At 43.7% G+C, this 25,987-nt stretch overlaps 1 protein-coding gene and 1 long non-coding RNA gene across 2 annotated transcripts in view; one reads left to right on the top strand and one right to left on the bottom strand.

Annotated features, from left to right (window-relative positions):
* The window catches only part of GPC6 (glypican 6), an 850,247-nt gene that overhangs the window by 72,520 nt on the left and 751,740 nt on the right, over nt 1-25,987 (bottom strand). Inside the window, exon 5 of the mRNA XM_068267917.1 lies at nt 25,701-25,831. Within this exon, the coding sequence (XP_068124018.1) occupies nt 25,701-25,831 (131 nt within the window). The remainder of the gene's footprint in view (nt 1-25,700; nt 25,832-25,987) is intronic.
* Nucleotides 24,663-25,832, top strand: LOC137546015 (uncharacterized). The gene is made up of 2 exons (XR_011026150.1): nt 24,663-24,980; nt 25,734-25,832. It is a non-coding gene; the product is annotated as an uncharacterized lncRNA (long non-coding RNA).

Below are 25,987 nucleotides of genomic sequence, written 5' to 3'. Positions count from 1 at the left end.
GAAGCACTTGGGAAATAGCTTCAGCAATTCACTACCAAAAACGTTGGTGAAAAGGAAGTAAATGGAGAGAGGAGAAAAGAGGAAGATCTCTCAAAAACAATATCTACCTTTTTCATTAAAAAACTCACCTTTTCACTCTGGCCTACCACCCCTCATAATTGCTCTAAACCCACAACTGAACTCTGGTCCCCTACCTTTTGTGTCCCTACCTCTCCCTCTAGAATGTAAGCCTTTGGGCAGGGTCCTCCTCCTTTTGTGTCCTATCTGATCATGCACCTCCATTACTGTGCACCCATGCTATGCATTTGAGTGAACCTAACTTGCCCTATCTCCATGCTCCATCTAGTGACTGACTAAGCACTCCCTGGTACTCATACTGTGCTGTGTGATCTGGTCTTTCTTGTATTCCTGTATTGTCATATTGCTGTATGTCACCCCTAAATATTGTCTGTAACCTAAATTAATGTCCAGCGCTGCGTAATATGTTGGCGCTTTATAAATACAATAAATAAATAAATAAATAAATGAGGCATGTTTGATAATCCTCACAAATTCCATACTGTAGAAACTGTATAATAAAGTTTATTTGGATACCATATCCCATTGAAAACACATAAAAACAATTAAAAACACACAGGGTATGTCTGGAGTCCGGACTGAACTAAATCCCTAAAACCAGGATTCAGATGTTTTTGCATCTATTGCAAGTGGTTATTCTTTACAGGAAGTAAAGTGCCAGGGATGTCAACAGCAATGGAACTTCTCAGGTCTGTAATCCAGATTATATTGTGGAGATCTCTGCATGTGTGTCTGTACCCTAAAGAATTTTATAGTGGCACTTGTTATATATTATTAGGGCAATTTATGTGAGACATTATAGGGTCAGACAACCAGGGGCGCCTCTAGCCATTTTGTCACTCCAGGCGAGAAAGCCTGTGCCACCTCCGCCGTGAAAATAATCATTATGCAGCAATGTTTCACCATAAAATAATCGTAATGTGGCAATGTTTCACCATAAAATAATCACAATGGGGCAGCGTTTCACCAGAAAGTAATTGTAATGCAGCAATGTTTCACCAGAAAATAATCGTAATGCAGCAATATTTCACCAAAAAATAATCATAATGTGGGCAGCGTTCCACCAGAAAATAATCATAATGCAGCAATGTTTCACCAGAACATAATTGTAATGTGGGCAGTGTTTCACCAGAAAATAATTGTAATGCAGCAATGTTTCACCAGAAAATAATCACAATGCGGGCAGCGTTTCACCAGAAAATAATTGTAATGCAGCAATGTTTCACCAGAAAATAATTGTAATGTGGGCAGCATTCCACTACAAAATAATTGTAATGTAGCAATGTTTCACCAGAAAATAATCATAATGTGGGCAGTGTTTCACCTGCAAATAATCATAATGCAGCAATGTTTCACCAGAAAATAATCGTAATGTGGGCAGCATTCTACCAGAAAATAATCATATTGCAGCAATATTTCACCAGAACATAATTGTAATGTGGGCAGTGTTTCACCAGAAAATAATTGTAATGCAGCAATGTTTCACCAGAAAATAAATTGTAATGTGGGCAGCATTTCACCAGAAAATAATCGTAATGCAGCAATGTTTCACCAGAAAATAATCACAATGTGGGCAGCATTCCACTAGAAAATAATTGTAAAGCAGCAATGATTCACCAGAAAATAATCATAATGTGGGCAGCATTTCACCAGCAAATAATCATAATGCAGCAATGTTTCACCAGAAAATAATCATAATGTGGGCAGCGTTCCACCAGAAAATAATAATAATACAGCAATGTTTCACCAGAATATAATGGCAACATGGGCAGCATTCCACCAGAAAATAATCGTAATGCAGCAATGTTTCACAAGAAAATAATCATAATGTGGGCAGCATTTCACCAGAAAATAACCTGCACCTGTAAAAAAAAAAAAAAAAAAGCATTTACTCACCTGCAGAAGACTAATCTACTGGCACGCAGTTCCCCATATAATCTTCCTGCACCACCTGGGGGGGGGGGGGGTGTCACCCAATCTGGTTGGGGGATGGGCGGAAGTCTATTCCCCCCCCCCTCATGGCAGCACCCTCCCCCACACAAAGCTCCAGGCGACTGCCTGATTGGCCTGGTGCACCAGGCAGCTGTGCAGACTCCAAATGGAGATATATTATGGGGGACTTTTTTAAAGGGAACATTATGGTGGCACTTGCATTTGTTATGTTTGTTTATGGGGGGACATTTTCATTGCTCTTGTTTATGTGAGCCATTATGCTATCTCGGAGGTGTTTATATGGGCATTTGTTATACAAAGGAGGTATTATGGTGGCACTTTTTGTAGGTGATGTCATTATGTGGCATCATAGTGGCTCTTGTTTATGATGTTATGGTTCAGTTTGCTATATGCGGTTGCATTATGGCCACATTTGTTTTATAGAGGGGTGGTGCACATTCCCTTTAATGTATATGGTATCTTAGGGACAAAAATGTTTAAATCCATGCAAATTTCATTTGACAGCACTGCCCTAAGAAGTTTCACACAATATCAAATATAATATAAATCAAGAAGTCTATAAAACTGTATTCAGCTCCAGTGGGATAGCTAGTTTTATTCTGCACGAAACACGCTTATTAGCCTTGGAGAGAAACTACAAAGATTCTTGAAGAAACCCTTGTGGTGTTTGTTATGGAGAAATGGTAGCTGGGATAATGACAAAAGTAATGCCACATGATGATTCATCATTGACATGCTGTGACACGTACAGGAAGACATCAGCAGCAAAAAGTTCACAGTTACTGAGGTATTACGTTACAAAATATGTTTCAGCTAATATTCAGCATCATAACGCATATCTCTTCAAGATGGTCACAGGGTCAGTTTCAATTACCAGGGATAGAAACAACTATATGAACTTTAATTCATGGTTATACATTGTTGTAATGTAAAGAAACATAATGTAATAATGAGTATAAACAAATCATGTCTGTTGGCTAGAAATAATGAACAGTAATTGCCATGACAAAAACAATACGTCATGTTATCATAAAGTAGTTTTAATCTTCAGTAATGTTATGTAAAGTATTTATTCAGTTGTATGTATTGTGTTTTAGAGTCATTAGCTATTCTGTACAAAATGTGTTCATCCTGACTGCAGAATCTAATTATATGACCATGGGTCTACTTAGACAACTTAGAAAATATGGATCTGTGCATATTGACTGTGTTCTCCAATGAAAGCGTTAAAGTGTAACCAAACTCTTCAGACCCAAACAGCTGAAAAGATAAATATTATTTTATTATTATTATTTATTTATATAGTGCCAACATATTCCACAGCGCTGTACAAAGCACAGTACGACAAGGGGAACATAGGTACAACCAAAAAATATACAGCAGAGTTTCAAGCAGCACAAATATTGCAACAAAAACAGTAAAAATTAGGAGGATGACCCTGCCCATGCGAGCTTACAATCTAAATTGCATAGATGTTAAAACAAATCAGCAGAACTAACTTATTTTAAAAAGGCACTGTAGTGATTTATAGTGGAATGCCGTTAATTATTCAGGATACCTTTTTTACAGCCATTATCCTGGTTTCAGCATCAGAAATACTTTCTAGATCTATATATTGCTGTATATTGGTATACAGCCAAGCCCTCTCAGCGATGTTTAATCTACATTGCTTAGATATGCAGAATTATCTTTCCCAGAGCATTCTGGGAAACCAGATGTATTTTGTAGTGGCTTCACAAATCTCAGTAAGTGAACATTCTGCAGAGATCACCCTGCCAGGACTAAAGATGCTGCCACAGGTGATACATTTCAGAATGTAAATCATGGAGAGGAAAGATTTTACAATGGGCAAACACTGACTAAATTATTTATAAATATTGTAAAAAAAATAAGCTATTTTATTCAGGGGCATTACTAGAGGATGGCAGCCCCTGCAACTGCAGAGGCCCGAACTACTGACCTTCTCTTCCTCTGATACAGGGGACTATACTTCAGATCAGGTGTTTTTGTGACCCCCACTTGTTATGTGTGTAAAGATTATGATGACCACACTTGTTTTATGACCCTTGTGAGATGGGCCCCAAGGCCGTGAATGGCACCAAGGGGAGGCAAGGGAAGGGGTGTGAACATGGGTGGGCCCTATCAGAGATTCACTGGGGGGCTCCATGAATTGTAGTTACAGCACCGATTTTAATAATTATGTTATTTGCATTCCTCTTTAAGAGATTTATATATAAAAGTATTGGTGTAACTTTTTTTGAAAAAGTGGCCACACACAATTGAATAAAAAGACTTGATTTTATGGTAATTCAATAAAAATGATCGGTTAGGCTGAAAAAAAAGTTTTTTTTTTATGTGAGAGAGCGAGAGAGATCTGATTGAATGCCACATTTTTATAGATACGTCAATCAGAAGTAGCTGATTTTCTGATCAATTTTTATAAAAACAGAATGGTGGAAGGCAGATTGTCAATCTTTTTATAAACCCAAGCAATTTTTCAATCATTTTTTCATAATTGGGGAAATATTGAGCATGTAGATCAGACCAATTCTCCAATTGAAAAGAAATATAAAGTACTATAAAAATTGTATCGTGTGTGGCCCCCTTAACAGAGACAGGATTAAATCTCTAGTCCAAGCTTCCTCTACTGTGTAACAACACCATTTTTTTCATCGAACTGTCTGGGCATAGACTCCTCTTTACTGGTAGGTGGGTTCTCGTGATTAGATGACTATTCCCTTTGATGAACGTTTAACAGCTGAGCTTTTCCACAGCATTGCTACATAAACATGGTCTATCTTCCTGTCACGCCCCAGTTCTACACAAGCAGCCATCTACAGACAGTGATAGTTCACACTGAACAATAACACAACACACAGCTATTAATAATACCTCTCCTTATAAAATGGTTGGCAAACTTATATACCATTAGAAATGGTGAATGAGATTCTAAAGCTTCGTACACACATCCAATCTTATTTCGTACAATGACTGGCAAATTTCCCCACTTCCATGTAGTATGAGGGCCAACAGATATTGACTACAGTACTATGAACACATGTGTAGGTAAATTCCCATACTGCATGGGAGTGGTAAAATTGACCAGCCATTTGCCAATCAAATTTGGAGGTGTGTATAAGGCAAGGCTTTATAATTTATGCAGCATGGAAATGGACCAATCAGGCGCAACAGCTTCTTAATGTGATTGGTCTCAGTCCAAGATGCATAAAGTTGCAGATAAACTGGCTTATCATTGACACCAACTCAAAATTATTAGTTATGGGCCCAGCTGTGAGTCTTACATTCAGCTTCCTTAAACATTCTGTGCATAACAACTGATATGGAACCCCCCAAATCTGCCAAGGACAGCTGCAGTGAGTGTTAGAGACATGAAAGCAGAGAAGGGGGGAGGGAGAGCTTGTTAATGATGACCACTATTCAAAGTTGATCATTGCCACCATAGCACCAATTAAGAGCTAATAGGGTCGTTAAAGGAGGGTACCTAGTGGGCTCCCATGGTTCCAGGGGCCTCGGTGCGGTCACAGCCTCTGGATCCTCTATTGCTACTCCAATGCCATTGCCTTACCCTATACCCTTTGAAGGATAGCTAGCCTACTTAACTCAATATTTTCCACAACCCTAGCCATTAACCCCCTTGGCGGTATGGACGAGCTCAGCTCGTCCATGACCGCTGGAGGGCGCCGCTCAGGCCCCGCTGGGCCGATTTCCATAATTATTTTTTAAACCACGCAGCAAGCACTTTGCTTGCTGCGTTTTGTAGCCGCTCGCCGCCGATGCGCCACTACTCGCCTCGTAACCGCCGCTCCCCCAACACCCCTGCGCAGCCTGGCCAATCAGTGCCAGGCAGTGCTGAGGGGTGGATCGGGACTCCTTCTGATTCAGAACGGGATTTCCTTACACGGGTACACGCCGGCGGTGTTCGGAAGGGTGGGAGGGAAGCCGCAGGGAAGGGGGCATCATGTAGCTAGCGCTACGCTAGCTACATGATTTAAAAAAAATAAAAAAAAAACTGCTGCGCCGCCGCCCTGGCGCATTAAATAGAACGCCAGGATGGTTAAAGGGACTCGGAGCACCTCTCATGGGCATGCCTTTAAGACAGACGACTTCCAACAAAGTCGTGCTATGACCCCTCTGGAGGAGCCTTTTGCAATGGCCATGCGTGTCACTTCCTCTTCCTGCTTCATTCAGTGATGCACTTCTCTAAAAGAGAAGACAGGGGTGACCCGGAAGTTATAACATAGCCAAGATGGCAGCCGCGATTTTTAAATTGAAATCGAACAAAAATTATTTGGTGTAGAACGGCATCAAATGAAAGAGGAGAGCTCAAGATACAGAAAGGTATGCATCTTTAAGTACTTTGCAGTGCTGGTCGGAGTCTTAAAGGCATGCCCATGACAGGTGCTCCCTTTAAGCATATCCTAACCCTACCCTGACCCTCATGCTGACCTAACCAAACACTATACTAACCTTCAGTTTTCCTAACCCCCAATACTATTGAGACCTATCTACGAATATAGATAGTCTAAAAAATTACACTGTGTCTAGATAAAGGGTATCATTCAGGTTTTTTGAGGTTTGGAATGCAGAAAAGATTGTGTCCATGGCTACATGGAAAACTACATTTTAGCCTGTATAAAGTGGATAGAATTCTAGGCAAAATACACTGAATATATTCCAGGAGAAGTAAATTGGCCCTTAAAGATGATACAGTGTCATAGTTAAAATGGATAATACATTTCCCCACATTTTTCATTTCTTAGGCACTCAAACATTATAAATGATTTAAGCATTTTATACTACATGTTTTGAATGAATGGTTACTGCAGAGACAAATAAACTATATATAATTGGTGGACTTGTTACTTTCTGCTTCACATATTTCAGGGTTGTCTTTCATCCCAGACTTGTGGTACAGTTGTACAGTGGTAGGCTCAGACCGTGAATGAGTATTGTACAAAACATCATTCATTTCAGCAACACTGTATGCCTCATCTATGACAGAGCTAGGCTGCTCTACTACAGCTAAACTCCCAAGTGGAAATTAAATCTCACTTGACGTTTAATTTATGTGTTGGATATCCGTTTCTATCCAGCCCTGACCCTTACCTCACTCTGTTGCGGCTGATGTTAAATGTTGCATTTCCACTATATAAATTAAAAGAAAATGTATAAACTGTTTCCAGCTTACAGGACTGAAGAGTAGCACACATTGCCCTCTTAAAACAAAAGGTAATAAGATTTAATTGCTTTTTTTTTTTAATCCAAAGTAAAACTCCCATAATGCATCACTTCAGAAGAGTAGGTGAGACTGTGTAAATCATTTGTTTTTGCCTCTGTGAGACATGAATGCATCCAGAGCAGATAGTTTATAGCTTGCCTATAGCTCTTATTACATGCAGAATCATTAATCCAGTTTATATGGCCTATTTCATGATGTTTGCCTCTCATCATTGCACTGCAAGTATTTGAATAATTCTGCATGGTGAGGCTTGGGGGAGTAGAAGGGTTGGGCAAAGACAATTTACACACGGCTCTGTATCAGGTCCGCTGGATATCACAGAATACAAGTTAATGAATAAGCATACAAGCAGGTTTAGATTTACATCACAGGAGCCTAAAGGTACACATGTCCTGGCACCTTAGACTTCACCCTCCATGAACCTACAAAACCCTCCACCAAACTGCACCGCAAGTAGGCTGGCTGGCCCAGCTGTCACTACTCCCCTACTTCCCTTCATAGGTAGATACAGGTGCAACTTAGTATTAGGTAGCCAGAGGTGCGTACGTTAAAAAGGGGCGCTGGGAAAAAAGGGCGCGGGGTTTTAAACGATAAGCATGGATAACGTTTAAAAATGTATTGTACTGTATTTCGTTTAAAATTAATGTTTTATAAAGTTATAAATCATTAAATAATGTGCATTAAATCGGCAATTGTAAAAACGTTAATCTTTCGTTTAAATAGTGAAACGTATAATAACGTTTAAAAAAAAAATTACTAAGTAACCCTCCCTGTACCTACCCCTAACCCCTAGACCCCCCTGTTGATGCCTAAACCTAAGACTCCCCCTGTTGGTGCCTAAGTAACCCTCCCTGTACCTACCCCTAACCCCTAGACCCCCCTGTTAGTGCCTAAACCTAAGACCCCCCTGTTGGTGCCTAAACCTAAGACCCCCTGGTGGTGTCTAAACCTAAGACCCCCCCTGTTGGTGCCTAAACCTAAGACCCCCCTGTTGGTGCCTAAACCTAAGACCCCCCTGTTGGTGCCTAAACCTAAGACCCCCCTGTTGGTGCCTAAACCTAAGACCCCCCTGTTGGTGCCTAAACCTAAGACCCCCCTGTGATAAGCATTAATAACGTTTCAAAAACATATTGTGCGTTTTTTTCGTTTAAAAATAATGTAAAAAAAAATATTGTACTGTTTTTCGTTTAAAAATAATGTTTGGAAAAAATATTGTACTGTTTTTCGTTTAAAAATAATATTAAAAAATGTATAAATCATTAAATAATGTGTAATCATGAGAAGCAGTAATAAAACATTAAGTCTCCGGGCGCCGCTTTTAAAACGTTATTTTTCTCCGGCGCCCTTTTTTCCTATCGGGCGCCCATTAAACGATATTTATTATGGGAGTGAATGGCGGCGCCCGATTTGTCCACTAGCCTCCTGCGCCCTTTTTTACTGTTACCGCCAGAGGTACCCTCAGTATTAAGTAGCTAGAGGTGCCCCTCTTCCTAGGCAGCAGAGGTGGGGATGAGCCCCTTGAGAAGGGAAGAAATGTCACGCCCGCCTCCCTTCTGGAGGACCATACAGACTCCTATTGTTCAGGTGGCAGAGCCCCAGTTCCACACTATTTGGCTCACATGCTCTGGCAATACCAGTCTGCATGGAGGACTAGAGATAAACAAAGGCTTCAAAGAGGTGGAGTTATGTTAAGGAGAACTAACAGGGCATGAAGTGTGATTAGTATTTTATGTTAGGGAGTATTTGGTAGGCAATAGGGTTTAATATGAGGCAGAACTGGTAAATGTATTGCTGAAGTCATCATTACTTACTAAAGGCTCACAGGGCATGAATTACCATGAGTAATGGTGTGATTGCACATTGCATAATTTGTATGAATTGCTCATCAGTTGCTGCTTTGTCCATATATGGTGATGCCTGTAATGACCTTGAGTGGTGTAAAGCTACTGTATATAGATAGATGCATTTTCATCTCTGAGTATGCTTATATAATGATTGTCCAATTTTAATAAATAGCAGCTGTGTGTCTGGCCAGCCAGTGATATCACAAGGGTTTCACAGGCACTACTGTGAAATCATGCATCTGTGTGCTTGAGGTCTTATTCACTTTAATGGAAAGTAACAAATACAAATTTCAATGGCCATTACTGAGATGTATTTAAAATGTATGTAGGCATCTAGATTTTCATGTCTTGAAACTGCAAGGTGCAAAGAAAAGGATACAGTTTAATGGTTAAAGTGTACCAGAGACAAGATGTAATAAACGTTTTATACATATCTGGGGCGCAGTGGTGCCTCTAGTCATTTTGTCACTCCAGGCGAGAAAACCTGTGGCGCCCCCCCCCCCCCAAGCCCCTCCCCCCAGGAAAATAATCATAATGCAGCATCGTTTCACCAGAAAATAATCATAATGCGGCAGTGTTTCATCAGAAAATAATAGTAATTATCGTAATTCAGAATCGTAATTCACCAGAAAATAATCGTAATGTGGCAGTGTTTCACCAGAAAATACACTTATTGCAGCAGCAGTTCACCGGAAAATATTCGTAAGGTGGCAGCGTTTCACCAGAAAATACACTTATTGCAGCAGCATTTCACCAGAAATTAATCATAGGGCAGCAGCGTTTCACCAGAAAATAATCGTAATGGGGCAGCGTTGTCAAAAAGTAATCGTAATGCGGAAGCGTTTCACCAGAAAATACACGTAATCTGAGCAGAGGGAAAGAGTAGAGAGGGAGAGGCAGCATAAGATGTAAGAGGGGGGTAGAGGAACAGAGAGGGGGAGGGATAGACAGCATAAGATGGAAGAGAGTGCAGAGAAACAGGGGAGAGGGAGAGACAGCATAAGATGGAAGAGAGTGCAGAGGAACAGAGAGGGGTAGAGACAGCATAAGATGGAAGAGGGGGCAGAGGAACAGAGAAGGGAGAGGGAGAGACAGCACAGCACTAAAGCACAGGTTTACAGTTTTACCAGCCTACGGCCTAACCAGCTTTCAGAGAAAACTCTAGTATCAAAAGAGCAGGGCACATTCTAGCAGTTATAACAGTACTGGGAGTCTGCACACAGGACAGGAAGTGTTCTTAGCAGCTTAGCAGCCTGCCTGCATACCTTCTCTTCTGCCTGTGCATGCAGCTTATCATCTCTCTGGAGCAGAAACTTCCCTTCTCCCGGGCTGTGTTGCTGTCTTGTGCGGGGGTGGGGCTCCAACACGGACACATCACATTCTTCTCTCTGTGACTGCATCTGTCCCCTGGCTGTCTCGCTCCAGTGTCTGTGTGCAGCCAGTGACACAGGTGGCGGGTCAGACTGTCGGGGGCATAAGCTGGCTGGCTGCTGGCTCCTGGTTTGACTGGCGTGGGGCGGAGTTAAAGGCTGGGCCACACGAGGTAAACACTTTACCTGTGTGGCTACTGAGAAGAAGGGGCACGGCTTTAACCTCCTTGCCGGTTATCCCGAAGAAAGTTCGGGGTAACCTGCGCAGGAGGATTTCTCAGGCCCCGCTGGGCCGATTTGCATAATTTTTTTTCCTACACGCAGCTAGCACTTTGCTAGCTGCGTGTAGTACGCGATCGCCGCCGCTCGCCGCCGATTCGCCGCTACCCGCCGAGCCGCCCCCCCCCCCGCCCCAGACCCCTGCGCAGCCTGGCCAATCAGTGCCAGGCAGCGCTAAGGGGCGGATCGGGATTCCCTCTGACGTCACGACGTCCATGACGTCGGTGACGTCATCCTGCTCGGTCGCCATGGTGACCGGGGAAGCCCTGCAGGAAATCCCGTTCTCAACGGGATTCCCTGCATACTCTGATCGCCGAAGGCGATCGGAGTGGGTGGGGGGATGCCGCCGCTCAGCGGCTATCATGTAGAGAGCCCTGGGCTCGCTACATGATTTAAAAAAAAATAAAATAAAAAAAAAGTGCAGCGCTGCCTGCTTGCCGGATTTTTTAGACCGGCAAGAAGGTTAAAGAAGGAGCCTGGCAGAGAAGAGGGGTCTACATGAAAAGGGCGCCGGTAAAAAAGGGCGCCTGGTGGAGCCCATATATATACCAACTTCGGCTACAAAAAAGGCGCCTAGTGTAGCCCTTATAAAGTTCGGCTACAAAAAAGACGCTTGGTGTAGCCCATATAAAAACTTGGGCTACAAAAAAACCAAGGCGCCTGGTGTAGCCCATATAAAAACTTCGGCTACAAAAAAACTCGGGGATGTGTTAATTACTATTCCCCCTCCAGGCCGCCATGGATAGTGGGGGAATGAAATAATTCGGCTTCCAGCGCTTGTAGCCCATATACAAACTTCGGCTAGAAAAAAACTCTGGGATGTGTTAATTACTATTCCCCCTCCAGGCCGCCATGGATAGTGGGGGAATGAAATAATTCGGCTTCCAGCGCTTGTAGCCCATATAAAAACTTCGGCTACAAAAAAAAGTCAATAATATGGGCTACAGAGGGGCACCTTACTGTAGCCGGAAAAAATATGGGCTACAAAGGGGAGCCCGCTTGTAGCCGAAAACCTTGTAGCCGAAAAAATATGGGCTACAAAGGGGAGCCCACTTGTAGCCTATATCAAAACTCGGGCGCCCTTTTCTACACCTTGTAGCCCATATTTCCAGAAATAACATTGATGTCTATGGCGGCGCCCTTTTCATACAGGCAGCTCGGGCGCCCTTTTCAACCGATCCCGAGAAGAGCAGTATTGAGTGCTCTATTGGCTGGGGAGAAGTGGAGGTGGAGGCACCGCTGAGCACATGGTAGCATGCCGAGCATCGGGGACTGAGTCGGGAGGTAATATAATATTAAAAAAAAAAAAAAAACGGTCACGGTAGCAGAGGCGGGGGAATGCGCCTCACCACCTCATGGCGCCTCACCACCTTATGTCAGAGCAGCCAGTCTGTGCAAGAGAAGTGCACTCTCTACGTATCTCTGCGGCTGAGGACGGCAGCGTGGGAGCAATCCGTGCGCATGGGGCTATAGGAAGCCCCATGTATGTACAGTATAAAACTTTTATTAAATCTTGCCTCTAGTTTCCTTTAATCCTGATCAAGGCTTTCCTTTAATCCTGACCAACTCCACTCCCTCCTGCAAGTCCAGGAAGGGATGTATTTTCCTAAGATTGAACAAACAATTCCTCTCTACATCTTACTAACGGGTTGCTGGAGAACTAAACATCTGACAGGGGTAAGACAACAACTGTGTTATATCAGAACAAAGTAAATACCACTAAGGCAGTGGGATTCCCTACTTCATTTAGCGTACATGTAAAAGTGCCACGTGGTGAATAAAGGAAGGTATATTGCCATTAGTAAAATATTGGTAAGGATACAGATATTCTACTATCAACCTATCTTATTCCATCCTCACTCTAACCTCTCCTCTACATAAGTCCTAACACTAACCTACTCCCTACCTATGAGTAAAGGTGGCCATACACTGGTCGATTTGCCATCAGATCGACCAACAGATAGATCCCTCTCTGATCGAATGGCTGGGATCGTAGAGGGATCGTATGGCTGCCTTTACTGCAAACAGATTGTGAATCGATTTCAGCATGAAACCAATCCCAATCTGTGGAGCTGATGTTGCCCCCCCCCCCCCCCCCCCCCGCATACATTACCTGATCTTGCCGGCGCGAGTCCGCCGGTCTCCGCTGTCTTCTTCTCCACTCTGGGCTCCAGGGCTGCAGCTTCACTGAACTTCCTGTCCAAGGAAGTTTAAACAGTAGAGGGCGCTCTACTGTTTAAACTTCCTGCCGGGGCAGGAAGAAGTGAAGCCTGCCGGACTCGGAGCCCAGCAGAGAAGGAGCAGCGGTGACTGCGGGGACACTAGCCGGCGAAACAGATAATGTGTTGCCGCTGTATGGCGTCGGTTGACGGGCTTTCAAACGCCGCTATCGACGCACTCCTGACCCGCTGGCAATCGAGCTCAATCTTCCGCACGGACAGGAATGACGGGAATCGACAGGAACGATCGATTTCGGTCGGAAATCGATCATTCGGTCAACATTTGCGCAACGATTTCACAGCAGATTCAATCACAGTGATCAAATCTGCTGTATATCGGCGAGAAAATGGTTAGGTGTATGGGCCCCTTAACACACAGCAACAAAGAGACACAGTGAAAGAGCTCGGCACTGCTAACAGTGGTTTAATGCTAATGCACTTACATACAATGTTGGTTAAAAAAGTTCATCTTGTGCAAGACATGTAACATTAAAGATTATACTTATCGTGTGCAGAGTGGGGTGGAGGGGAGGTGGGATTGGCAGTGGGTGCCGCTTGGTGCAAGGCTGTGCACCAAGCGGCACCTACTGCCAATCCCACATTGGCTCTCAGCATGCTGACAGACTGAACATTGCATTCTGAGTCATCCTCTCCACTTTTGTTTGCCTCTGAATGCCAACCCATTACTCTCTGTTGCTGCGCTTCACACTTACGCCACATATGTCAAACACGACAGGACTCACCACCGCTACCCAGAGTTTGGCTACACAGTGGCTTAATTTCACCGCAGTAGCCAATCTCCAGTGCTAAAGCTGATAACAGCGCCTCTGGGGCCAAAATAACTGGGCATAGCAACTAAATGAAAAAAATAATAATCCGGTGCCTACAGCAGTGCCTAATTTTTGCCAGTTTACCTGTTCCGCTTCATTTTTGCCTACACTGGCCTGATGTAATTCAGAGAAACCAGCAATCGAAAATCACCCGACACCCATCACCTGAAACATCCAATCCATCACACCTGATAGCAGATGCACCACTGTGAGAAGCTCTTGTGTCCACCACTCAGATTCAAAAACCTTTAGTACACCTATTAATTTCCAACCACTGTCTGAAAGCTTTGGAGCCCCCTGAACTGACCCAGAACAATTAAAGGGGAACTGAAGAGAGAGGTATATGGAGGCTGCCATGTTTATTTCCTTTTAAGCAATACCAGTTGCCTGGCAGCCCTGCTGATCCTCTGCCGCTAATACTATTAGCCATAGCCCCTGAACAAGCATGCTGCAGATCAGGTGTTTCAGACTTTAAAGTCAGATCTGAAAAGACTAGCTGCATGCTTGTTTCTGGTGTTATTCAGATACTACTGCAGAGAAATAGACCAGCAGGGCTGCCAGGCAACTGGTATTGAGTAAAAGGAAATAAATATGGCAGCTTCCGTATACCTCTTACTTCAGTTCCCCTTTAAGTATATCAAGAGCAAGGATCCAGAGGTGTAGCTATAGATGGGCAGGGGGGACATATATGTCTCCAGGCACAGCACTGTGAGGGGGCTCAGTACAGTTGCTGCACCCCTACGTGCGTGAGAGGTGACTGCCTGAAGTGCCCCTGCATTTGTACATTTGACTCCGCCCAGGACCACATTCTGATTCTTGGATGCACCCATTTTGTCAGGGGGGAGGGGGGGAGTTGATGGAAAATCTGTCTATGTCCCTGGGTGCTGAAAACCCTAGCTATATCTCTGCAAGGATCCAACCAGGTCTGAATTCCACATGGAATGTCTGGTGGTGAGACTTTCTGGAAAGACCTCGACATTATGAGAAAGTATAGAGGTTAAAGTATCACCACCCCATAGTGATATAAATGCATTGTTGACTGGCGAGTTCCCTTAAAACTTTCTGTGAATAAATATGTAAAAGTATAGTTATTGCTTAATAGTATAAAGAGTAAAGGCCAACCATTTATATTGTAAAGGCATTGGAAATGTGTAATTTTTTTTAAATCTTTTTTTTTTTAACCTTATAAAGCTCTTGCCTGTTATTTAAGAGCAGTACATTTTTTTTTTTTTATAATTTTTTAAGCCCACCTAACCTTTAATGGTTATTTGTAATGGAAAATAATAACATGTTTTTTTCTAAATGACCACCTACTACCATAGAGTGATAAGTTGAGCTCCTGTTACATTTATCAAGAACAATCCAAGTCCATTAAGAGTGTAATATTACCTAGCAAACAGCTGTTGGAATGCTGCAGAATACCAATACATTGTATCCCTCTGATCAAATAAAGGGTTTAAATTGGAAAATTGGAAAGCGAGAAACAACTATCATCGCAGAAGTTTATTATCATGTCAGGCTCTTTCTAAAATGAAGCAAATTGAAGAAGTAAAAGACCAGATAATTTAATGGTATTTCTCCTAAGTGAAAGCAAAGCGTACGATTTTAAATGTGAAATATAGAAACCAGTATGTGCTCTGCACTAAGCTGATCAATAACCTTTGCTGACCACCTTTTTCATTCAGAAATAATAACAAACCAAACAGCAAGGGCTTTCTGTGAAGATTATAGCTATAGCCACTCAGGGTTTTGCAAGAACTGTATAAGAGGAAAGATACAACGCTAAACAATAATACTGACTCTGTGTTTTTAATTCATATTTGTTAGAATTATTGATTACAAAATGCAGGTTTGTCAGTGTAACAACCATAGTAGAGTTACTGAACTGTGAAGATAAGGTATTTAACTGCTTCCAGACCTTGGTGATTGAAATCTATGAACGGTTTATGGCCTGTTATCCCTGCTAGGGCATAGATCGCAATCACTCACCAATGCATTCTCCCATTGCTCCAGGGCTGCTGCAATCCAATTGCTCTGCTGTCATAATGACAGCTGAGCTCCATGCACCATTCAGGAGCCAATATCATTGGCACCTTATCATGTGATCACTGAGCCAATCACAGTAATCGCAAAAAACGTATCAGGTCCTTTAAGGGGGGTTTACAATGGGGGTTGCACGTACATGCATACAATAGAGAGATTTGATGCTGCCCATACATAAAGAAATGTTAGCATAGGCATCGCTAGGCTCACGCATATGCCATAGATCGCAGGCCTACAGTGCCAAAGCCGCACTGGTGTCCATCGTTAATTGCAATGGCCACCTCGATATAGCAGAATTCTGCATGTCTAAAGAGCTAATGCATTTCAGACACTTTGCATGTGGATGTCAACACTGAATAAAGAAGTGATGTCAGATCATATTCTGTTTCCAAAATGAGCCAATAAGCTCCATTCTCAGAGCAGCTGAGTTGTGTGTTATGTGAGTAAAATGAGAGCTTGGGAGAGATCTGCCACTGAGTGCCTGGAGCTGCAAGCAATCATACATAAAAGGGGCAAAACACTGATTACTTGTTTTTAGGGTACAATCTTCTTTTAAAATACAATTTTATCAGATTTTACATATCGAGGAATGAAAAGCCAATTTCACAAGGTATTATTAATAATATTTAGTATTTATATAGCGCCAACATCTTTCGCATCTGTCCCTCGAAGGAGCTCACAATCTAGTCCCTACCATAGTCATATGTCTACATTGTGTAGTATATGTACTGTAGTCTAGGGCCAATTGTTAGAGGGGGGGGGGGAGCCAATTAACTTATCTGTATGTTTTTGGGATGTGAGAGGAAACCAGAGTACCCGGAGGAAACCCACACAGACACAGGGAGAACATACAAACTCCTTGCAGATAGTGCCCTGGTTGGGATTCAATCCGGGGACCCAGCGCTGCAAGGCAAGAGTGCTAACCACTACACCATTGTGCTGCCCATACGCCACCGTGCTGCCCAAGGTACAATGTATTTGCAGTGGACTTTATCTGTGTACATAATAAAGTGGCCTTGAGTTCTATTTAACCACTTGAGGACCTAGGGCTTTCTACCCCTTAAGGACCGGCCACTTTTTTTCCATTCAGACCACTGCAGCTTTCACGGTTTATTGCTCGCTCATACAACCTACCACCTAAATGAATTTTGGCTCCTTTTCTTGTCACTAATAAAGCTTTCTTTTGGTGCTATTTGATTGCTCCTGCGATTTTTACTTTTTATTATATTCATCAAAAAAGACATGAATTTTGGCAAAAAAATGATTTTTTTAACTTTCTGTGCTGACATTTTTCAAATAAAGTAAAATTTCTGTATACATGCAGCGCGAAAAATGTGGACAAACATGTTTTTGATTAAAAAAAACCCATTCAGTGTATATTTATTGGTTTGGGTAAAAGCTATAGCGTTTACAAACTATGGTGCAAAAAGTGAATTTTCCCATTTTCAAGCATCTCTGACTTTTCTGACCCCCTGTCATGTTTCATGAGGGGCTAGAATTCCAGGATAGTATAAATACCCCCCAAATGACCCCATTTTGGAAAGAAGACATCCCAAAGTATTCACTGAGAGGCATAGTGAGTTCATAGAAGATATTATTTTTTGTCACAAGTAAGCGGAAAATGACACTTTGTGAGAAAAAAAAAAAAGTTTCCATTTCTTCTAACTTGCGACATAAAAAAATGAAATCTGCCACAGACTCACCATGCCCCTCTCTGAATACCTTGAAGGGTCTACTTTCCAAAATGGGGTCATTTGTGGGGTGTGTTTACTGTCCTGACATTTTGGGGGGTGCTAAATTGTAAGCACCCCTGTAAAGCCTAAAGGTGCTCATTGGACTTTGGACCCCTTAGCGCAGTTAGGCTGCAAAAAAGTGCCACACATGTGGTATTGCCGTACTCAGGAGAAGTAGTATAATGTGTTTTGGGGTGTATTTTTACACATACCCATGCTGGGTGGGAGAAACACCTCTGTAAATGACAATTTGTTAATTTTTTTTACACACAATTGTCCATTTACAGAGATCTTTCTCCCACTCAGCATGGGTATGTGTAAAAATACACCACAAAACACATTATACTACTTCTCCTGAGTACGGCGATACCACATGTGTGGCACTTTTTTGCACCCTAACTGCGCTAAAGGGTCCAAAGTCCAATGAGTACCTTTAGGATTTCACAGGTCATTTTGAGAAATTTCGTTTCAAGACTACTCCTCACGGTTTAGGGCCCCTAAAATGCCAGGGCAGTATAGGAACCCCACAAATGACCCTATTTTAGAAAGAAGACACCCCAAGGTATTCCATTAGGAGTATGGTGAGTTCATAGAAGATTTTATTTTTTGTCAAAAGTTAGCGGAAAATGACACTTTGTGAAAAAACACAATTAAAATCAATTTTCCGCTAACTTGTGACAAAAAATAAAATCTTCTATGAACTCGCCATACTACTAACGGAATACCTTGGGGTGTCTTCTTTCTAAAATGGGGTCATTTGTGGGGTTCCTATACTGCCCTGGCATTTTAGGGGCCCTAAACCGTGAGGAGTAGTCTTGAAACGAAATTTCTCAAAAATGACCTGTGAAATCCTAAAGGTACTCATTGGACTTTGGGCCCTTTAGCGCAGTTAGGGTGCAAAAAAGTGCCACACATGTGGTATCGCCATACTCGGGAGAAGTAGTACAATGTGTTTTGGGGTGTATTTTTACACATACCCATGCTGGGTGGGAGAAATACCTCTGTAAATGGACAATTGTGTGTAAAAAAAATCAAAAGATTGTCATTTACAGAGGTATTTCTCCCACCCAGCATGGGTATGTGTAAAAATACACCCCAAAACACATTATACTACTTCTCCCGAGTACGGCGATACCACATGTGTGGCACTTTTTTGCACCCTAACTGCACTAAGGGGCCCAAAGTCCAATGAGTACCTTTAGGATTTCACAGGTCATTTTTGTTTCAAGACTACTCCTCGCGGTTTAGGGCCCCTAAAATGCCAGGGCAGTATAGGAACCCCACTAATGACCCCATTTTAGAAGGAAGACACCCCAAGGTATTCCGTTAGGAGTATGGTGAGTTCATAGAAGTTTTTATTTTTTTGTCACAAGTTAGCGGAAATTGATTTTAATAGTTTTTTTTCACAAAGTGTCATTTTCCGCTAACTTGTGACAAAAAATAAAATCTTCTATGAACTCACCATACTCCGTACGGAATACCTTTGGGTGTCTTCTTTCTAGAATGGGGTCATTTGTGGGGTTCCTATACTGCCCTGGCATTTTAGGGGCCCTAAACCGTGAGGAGTAGTCTTGAAACCAAATGTCGCAAAATGACCTGTGAAATCCTAAAGGTACTCATTGGACTTTGGGCCCCTTAGCGTACTTAGGGTGTAAAAAAGTGCCACACATGTGGTACCGCCGTACTCAGGAGAAGTAGTATAATGCGTTTTGGGGTGTATTTTTACACATACCCATGCTAAGTGGGAGAAATATCTCTGTAAATGACAATTGTTTGATTTTTTTTACACACAATTGTCAATTTACATAGAAATTTCTCCCACCCAGCATGGGTATGTGTAAAAATACACCCCAAAACACATTATACTACTTTTCCTGAGTACGGCGGTACCACATGTGTGACACTTTTTTGCAGCCTAGGTGCGCTAAGGGGCCCAACGTCCTATTCACAGGTCATTTTGAGGCATTTGTTTTCTAGACTACTCCTCGCGGTTTAGGGCCCCTAAAATGCCAGGGCAGTATAGGAACCCCACAAGTGACCCCATTTTAGAAAGAAGACACCCCAAGGTATTCTGTTAGGTGTATGACGAGTTCATAGAAGATTTTATTTTTTTGTCAAAAGTTAGCGGAAAGTGACACTTTGTGGAAAAAAACCAATAAAAATCAATTTCCGCTAACTTTTGACAAAAAATAAAATCTTCTATGAACTCGTCATACACCTAACAGAATACCTAGGGGTGTCTTCTTTCTAAAATGGGGACACTTGTGGGGTTCCTATACCGCCCTGGCATTTTACGGGCCCAAAACCGTGAGTAGTCTGGAAACCAAATGTCTCAAAATGACTGTTCAGGGGTATAAGCATCTGCAAATTTTGATGACAGGTGGTCTATGAGGGGGCGAATTTTGTGGAACCGGTCATAAGCAGGGTGGCCTTTTAGATGACAGGTTGTATTGGGCCTGATCTGATGGATAGGAGTGCTAGGGGGGTGACAGGAGGTGATTGATGGGTGTCTCAGGGGGTGGTTAGAGGGGAAAATAGATGCAATCAATGCACTGGGGAGGTGATCGGAAGGGGGTCTGAGGGGGATCTGAGGGTTTGGCCGAGTGATCAGGAGCCCACACGGGGCAAATTAGGGCCTGATCTGATGGGTAGGTGTGCTAGGGGGTGACAGGAGGTGATTGATGGGTGTCTCAAGGTGTGATTAGAGGGGGGAATAGATGCAAGCAATGCACTGGCAAGGTGATCAGGGCTGGGGTCTGAGGGCATTCTGAGGGTGTGGGCGGGTGATTGAGTGCCCTAGGGGCAGATAGGGGTCTAATCTGATAGGTAGCAGTGACAGGGGGTGATTGATGGGTAATTAGTGGGTGTTTAGGGTAGAGAACAGATGTAAACACTGCACTTGGGAGGTGATCGGACGTCGGATCTGCGAGCGATCTATTGGTGTGGGTGGGTGATCAGATTGCCCGCAAGGGGCAGGTTAGGGGCTGATTGATGGGTGGCAGTGACAGCGGGTGATTGATGGGTGGCAGTGACAGGGGGTGATTGATGGGTGGCAGTGACAGGGGGTGATTGATGGGTGATTGATAGGTGATTGACAGGTGATTTACAGGTAATCAGTGGGTTATTACAGGGGAGAACAGATGTAAATATTGCACTGGCGAATTGATAAGGGGGGGGGGGGTCTGAGGGTAATCTGAGCGTGTAGGCGGGTGATTGGGTGCCCGCAAGTGGCAGATTAGGGTCTGATCTGATGGGTAACAGTGACAGGTGGTGATAGGGGGTGACTGATGGGTGATTGATGGGTAATTAGTGGGTGTTTAGAGGAGAGTAAACGCTGCGCTTGGGTGGTGATCTGATGTCGGATCTGCGGGCGATCTATTGGTGTGGGTGGGTAATCAGATTGCCCGCAAGGGGCAGGTTAGGGGCTGATTGTTGGGTGGCAGTGACAGGGGGTGACAGGGGGTGATTGATGGGTGATAGGTGATTGGCAGGTGATTGACAGGTGATCAGTGGGTTATTACAGGGAAGGATAGATGTAAATAATGCCCTGGCGAATTGATAAGGGGGGGGGGAGGGGTCTGAGGGTAATCTGAGCGTGTAGGCGGGTGATTGGGTGCCCGCAAGGGGCAGATTAGGGTCTGATCTGATAGGTAACAGTGATAGGGGGTGATTGATGGGTGATTGATGGGTGATTGATGGGTAATTAGTGGGTGTTTAGAGAAGATAACAGATGTAAACAATACATTTGGGAGGTAATCTGACGGCGGGTTTGCGGGCGATCTAATGGTGTGGGTGGGTGATCAGATTGCCCGCAAGGGGCAGGTTAGGGGCTGATTGATGGGTGGCAGTGACAGGGGGTGATTGATGGGTGATAGGTGATTGACAGGTGATCAGTGGGTTATTACAGGGAAGAACAGATGTAATGAATGCACTGGTGAATTGATAAGGGGGGGTCTGAGGGCAATCTGAGCGTGTGGGCGGGTGATTGGGTGCCCGCAAGGGGCAGATTAGGGTCTGATCTGATAGGTAAAAGTGACAGGTGGTGATAGGGGGTGATTGATGGGTGATTGATGGGTAATTAGTGTGTGTTTAGAGGAGAGAATAGATGTAAACAATGGATTTGGGAGGTGATCTGATGTCGGATCTGCGGGCGATCTAATGGTGTGGGTGGGTGATCAGATTGCCCGCAAGGGGCAGGTTAGGGGCTGATTGATGGGTGGCAGTGACAGGGGGTGATTGATGGGTGATTGACGGGTGATTGACAGGTGATTGACAGGTGATTGACAGGTGATCAGGGGGGATAGATGCATACAGTGCATGGGGGGGGGGGGGGGGGGTCTGGGGGGGGGGGTCTGGGGGGGGGGTCTGGGGAGAATCTGGGGGGTGGGGGGGGGTGACCAGGAGGGAGCAGGGGGCAGGGGGGGGTATAAAAAAAAATAGCGTTGACAGATAGTGACAGGGAGTGATTGATGGGTGATTAGGGGGGTGATTGGGTGCAAACAGGGGTCTGGGGGGTGGGCAGGGGGGGGTCTGATGGGTGCTGTGGGCGATCTGGGGCGGGGGGGGAGAAAATCAGTGTGCTTGGTGCAGACTAGGGTGGCTGCAGCCTGCCCTGGTGGTCCCTCGGACACTGGGACCACCAGGGCAGGAGGCAGCCTGTATAATACACTTTGTAAACATTACAAAGTGTATTATACACTTTGTATGCGGCGATCGTCGGGTTAACATCCCGCCGGCGCTTCCGTATGGCCGGCGGGATGTTGCGGCGAGTGAGCGGCGACAGGCGGAGGCGGAGGATCGCGTCACGGATGACGCGATCGCTCCGCCCATGCCCAAACAAGGACCGCCGCCATTTGTCAATACGGCGGTCCTTGCGGCGTCTGCTTCCCGGCCGCCATTTGTCTATACGGCGGTCGGGAAGTAGTTAAAGTCCCGGGCAAAGATCAGCTTTCCACAAGGCTTCTTTTTCACTAGATGTTAGCAACACAAGAAGAAAAAAGAAGAAAAACGCAGCTTGCAGGACTTTTTTTTTGATCACATCAAAAATCAGAATCGCATATAAAATCACATCAAAATCGAAATAGTATGTTTATTTATTTATTATTATTATAAGTATTTAAATAGCACCAACATATTATGTTAAAGGATACCCGAACTGAAATGTGACATAATGAGATAGACATGTATATGTACAGTGCCAAGCACACAAATAACTAGGCTGTGTTCCTTATTTCCTTTCTCTGCCTGAAAGAGTTAAATATAAGGTATGCAAGTGGCTGACTCAGTCCTGACTCAGACAGGAAGTGACTACAGTGTGACCCTCACTGATAAGAAATTCCAACTATAAAACACTTTCCTAGCAGAAAATGGCTTCTGAGAGCAAGAAAGAGGTAAAAAAAAGGGGAATTTCTTATCAGTGAGGGTCACACTGTAGTCACTTCCTGTCTGATTCAGGACTGAGTCAGCCACTTACATACCTGATATTTAACTCTTTCAGGCAGAGAAAGAAAAAAAGGAACACAGCATAGTTAATTGTGTGCTAGGCACTGTACATACACATGTCTATCTCATCATGTCACATTTCACTTCAGGTATCCTTTAAGAGTATATTGTCTTGTCACTAACTGTCCCTCAGAGGAGCTCACAATCTAGTCCCTACCATAGTCATATGTCTATGTATGTATCATGTAGTGCATGTATCATAGTCTAGGGCCATTTTAGGGGGAAGCTAATTAATGTATCTGTATGTTTTTGGGATATGGGAGGAAACCGGAGTGTCTGGAGGAAACCCACACAGACACAGGGAGAACATACAAACTCCTTGCAAATGTTGACCTGGCTGGGCAGAGCCGGGACAAGGTCATCCAGCACCCAAGGCTGAGACACCAAAGTGCGCCCCTCTATCCCTCCCACCCCAGCCGTTACACACTGATTGCTATTAGACTAAGAGGCGCCACAGGGCCCACAACCTCCCCAACACCTTAATATCTAGTTATCTGGCTTGCAGTCACTGCTATGTATCTCCTTTTCTTATTTCTTTCTGCTTCAAACACAATTAGGAATGACAGCTGAATGAATTCTGCGCCCCTATGCCTCGGCCCGGCCCTGTGGCTGGGATTCGAACCGGGGGCCCAGCGCTGCAAAGCGGGAGCGCTAACCACTACGCCACCGTGCTGCCCATTTTGTAGAAAAGAGCCATAAGGCAGGGTAAAAACCTCATAAGCTCCATACACACATACAAGGACTGTCACCTACCAAGGATTGACATTTCATTGCTTAGTCTGTACAGATGCATTGCTACTCTGTCTGTTGCTATGGAGAGTGGAAGAGGGAGGAGGCGTGGTGCATGACTGATGTATAGAGCGGGCGGTGTGAATGGGAGAACAGTGCGCTTGGGGGTTACTTGAGTGCCAGAGTTTGCTAAAGATGTGGCATTCTGAATCTTTAAGCAATGTTGGTGGGCTCATATGCACACAGAAAATTCGCACCCGAGGCAGTCCATATCAGCTGCTCTGGCTGTATGTAATCTGGCATAGCTTTGAGCAGCATCTATTTGTGGGAAACTAACCTGAGGTTGCCACTTCACAGCTTAGCCCATCTGCTCACACTGTGATTTGCTACCACATGCAGTTATGCCCATGAGTTCCCAGAGCCCTTTCTAATGATAGCGATTGGCTGTAAACTGTCAGCCATGCAATCAATTTCACAGTGGATGATAGAATTATAGGAAAATGTATAGAAAGAATTCCACCCATGTAAAAGTTCAAGTCATACAGCTGGGCAAAGACTCAGTACCAAATAACATTTACTGATCACCTGTATTGGGGGTTCGTGCATGCTAACGGGCTGGCATTCCTGAAAGGGTAATGTCCGACTATGGCAAATATTGCTGAAAGGTCAGTGAATCAGTGTGTCATCTTATGCATGCCACCATCTGAGGGCTGCAAAATGATTCCACCTAATAATTGATCATTCTTGAAACAACCAGGCCATATCTGAAGGATCATTCATGTTCTTTTCTGTTTTTTAATGTCTCTACAGTACTAAGGAGAACAGATGCCACAAATTCTGCCTTCAGCATCTTTCAGCAATGTGATTTCCAGTTGGCTGCCACAGAATCACTTCATATTTTACAGTGAAACTCCAGGGAAGGGGGCAATATAGTCTACAACTAGGTGACTGCATTTATTGCTCGCCTTGAGAAGCTATGGACTGACCATATATTAATCCTTGACTGCAGAATGCAAAATGTAACTGTTACAGTTTATCAAAAACATGGGAGCATTAGAGGGTGCGGACAGTACCATTTATACTCAGCCAACAAGGATATGACAATACATATCATACTTGGATTCATGGATTTCAGGACTGGTATATGTGTTTTGTTAAAATAATGGCACAAGTTTCACAAGTTAAAGTCACAACAGACACATAGGGGTTGATTAACTTAGCTGTGCTGCTAAATCAGTTCAGCTTAATGTGAGGAGTGTGAGTTGTGCGCACAATACGCACAGTAGTGCAGAGTAAAGTGCGATGGCAACTTATGCATGCTCCTTCCAAATATCGTCCACACCCCTGAGCCCTGTCGGGTCCAGTGGCTTTATAGGACGTCATCCCGGGATTTCGATTGGCCCAATAGTCTGCCTGTCAAGTGACCATTCAAAGTGCAGGGATCACATCCTATGAAGCCACTGGATCCCGACGGGGCTTAGGTTAGGCTGAGTGGAGCAGCCGTTATGTTAATGGAGTGCGCATAAGGAACCAGCACACGTTACACTGTACTCCTGTGCGTAGCGTGCGCACAACTTGTGCAGCTTAATGAATCAACCCCATAGTAATGAATGAAGTGATAGTGAAATAGAGTTTAAAAACAAAAAATTGCCATCAATGTATGCTTGTCTTAACATTCCATTACAAAAAAAATAAAGTTGTTTTGAAATAGCATTGCAGCATTATGAGGCTCATGATTAAATCAAGAGGCTGTCGAGTGAAAAATGTCTTCTTGTCAAATGCTTCTAGAAAACTGATAACCTGCTCTGTCCTAATGGGCACTGATTTATCACATTAATTATTATGAAGGATGCTGATTACCTTGCCTGACACCTGCCCACTGTTTTCTTGCAGGTTCACGATGGCTTCAGATATCTTTGTATCGATAGGATCCATAACTGACTCAATATTGAATGGGCCTTCCAATCTGTCAGCAACCTGCAGCATAGCATCTGTCAAAACAAAACACAATCACAACAAGTTAAAGAAAGGTCAGCTTCCCCATCCAAACGCCTGCATTAAAAGGTCACATTACGCATACAGCTTATTTCCTGACTTCTGAATTAATTGTTTCTTGAGAATAAATAGATGTGTACACAATCTTGCAA

The sequence above is a fragment of the Hyperolius riggenbachi genome, chromosome 2 (genome assembly GCF_040937935.1).
Source record: "Hyperolius riggenbachi isolate aHypRig1 chromosome 2, aHypRig1.pri, whole genome shotgun sequence".
Classification (NCBI taxonomy): domain Eukaryota; kingdom Metazoa; phylum Chordata; class Amphibia; order Anura; family Hyperoliidae; genus Hyperolius; species Hyperolius riggenbachi.
Note: the sequence above shows the minus strand (reverse complement) of the source record. Positions and strands in the feature narration are given on the sequence as shown.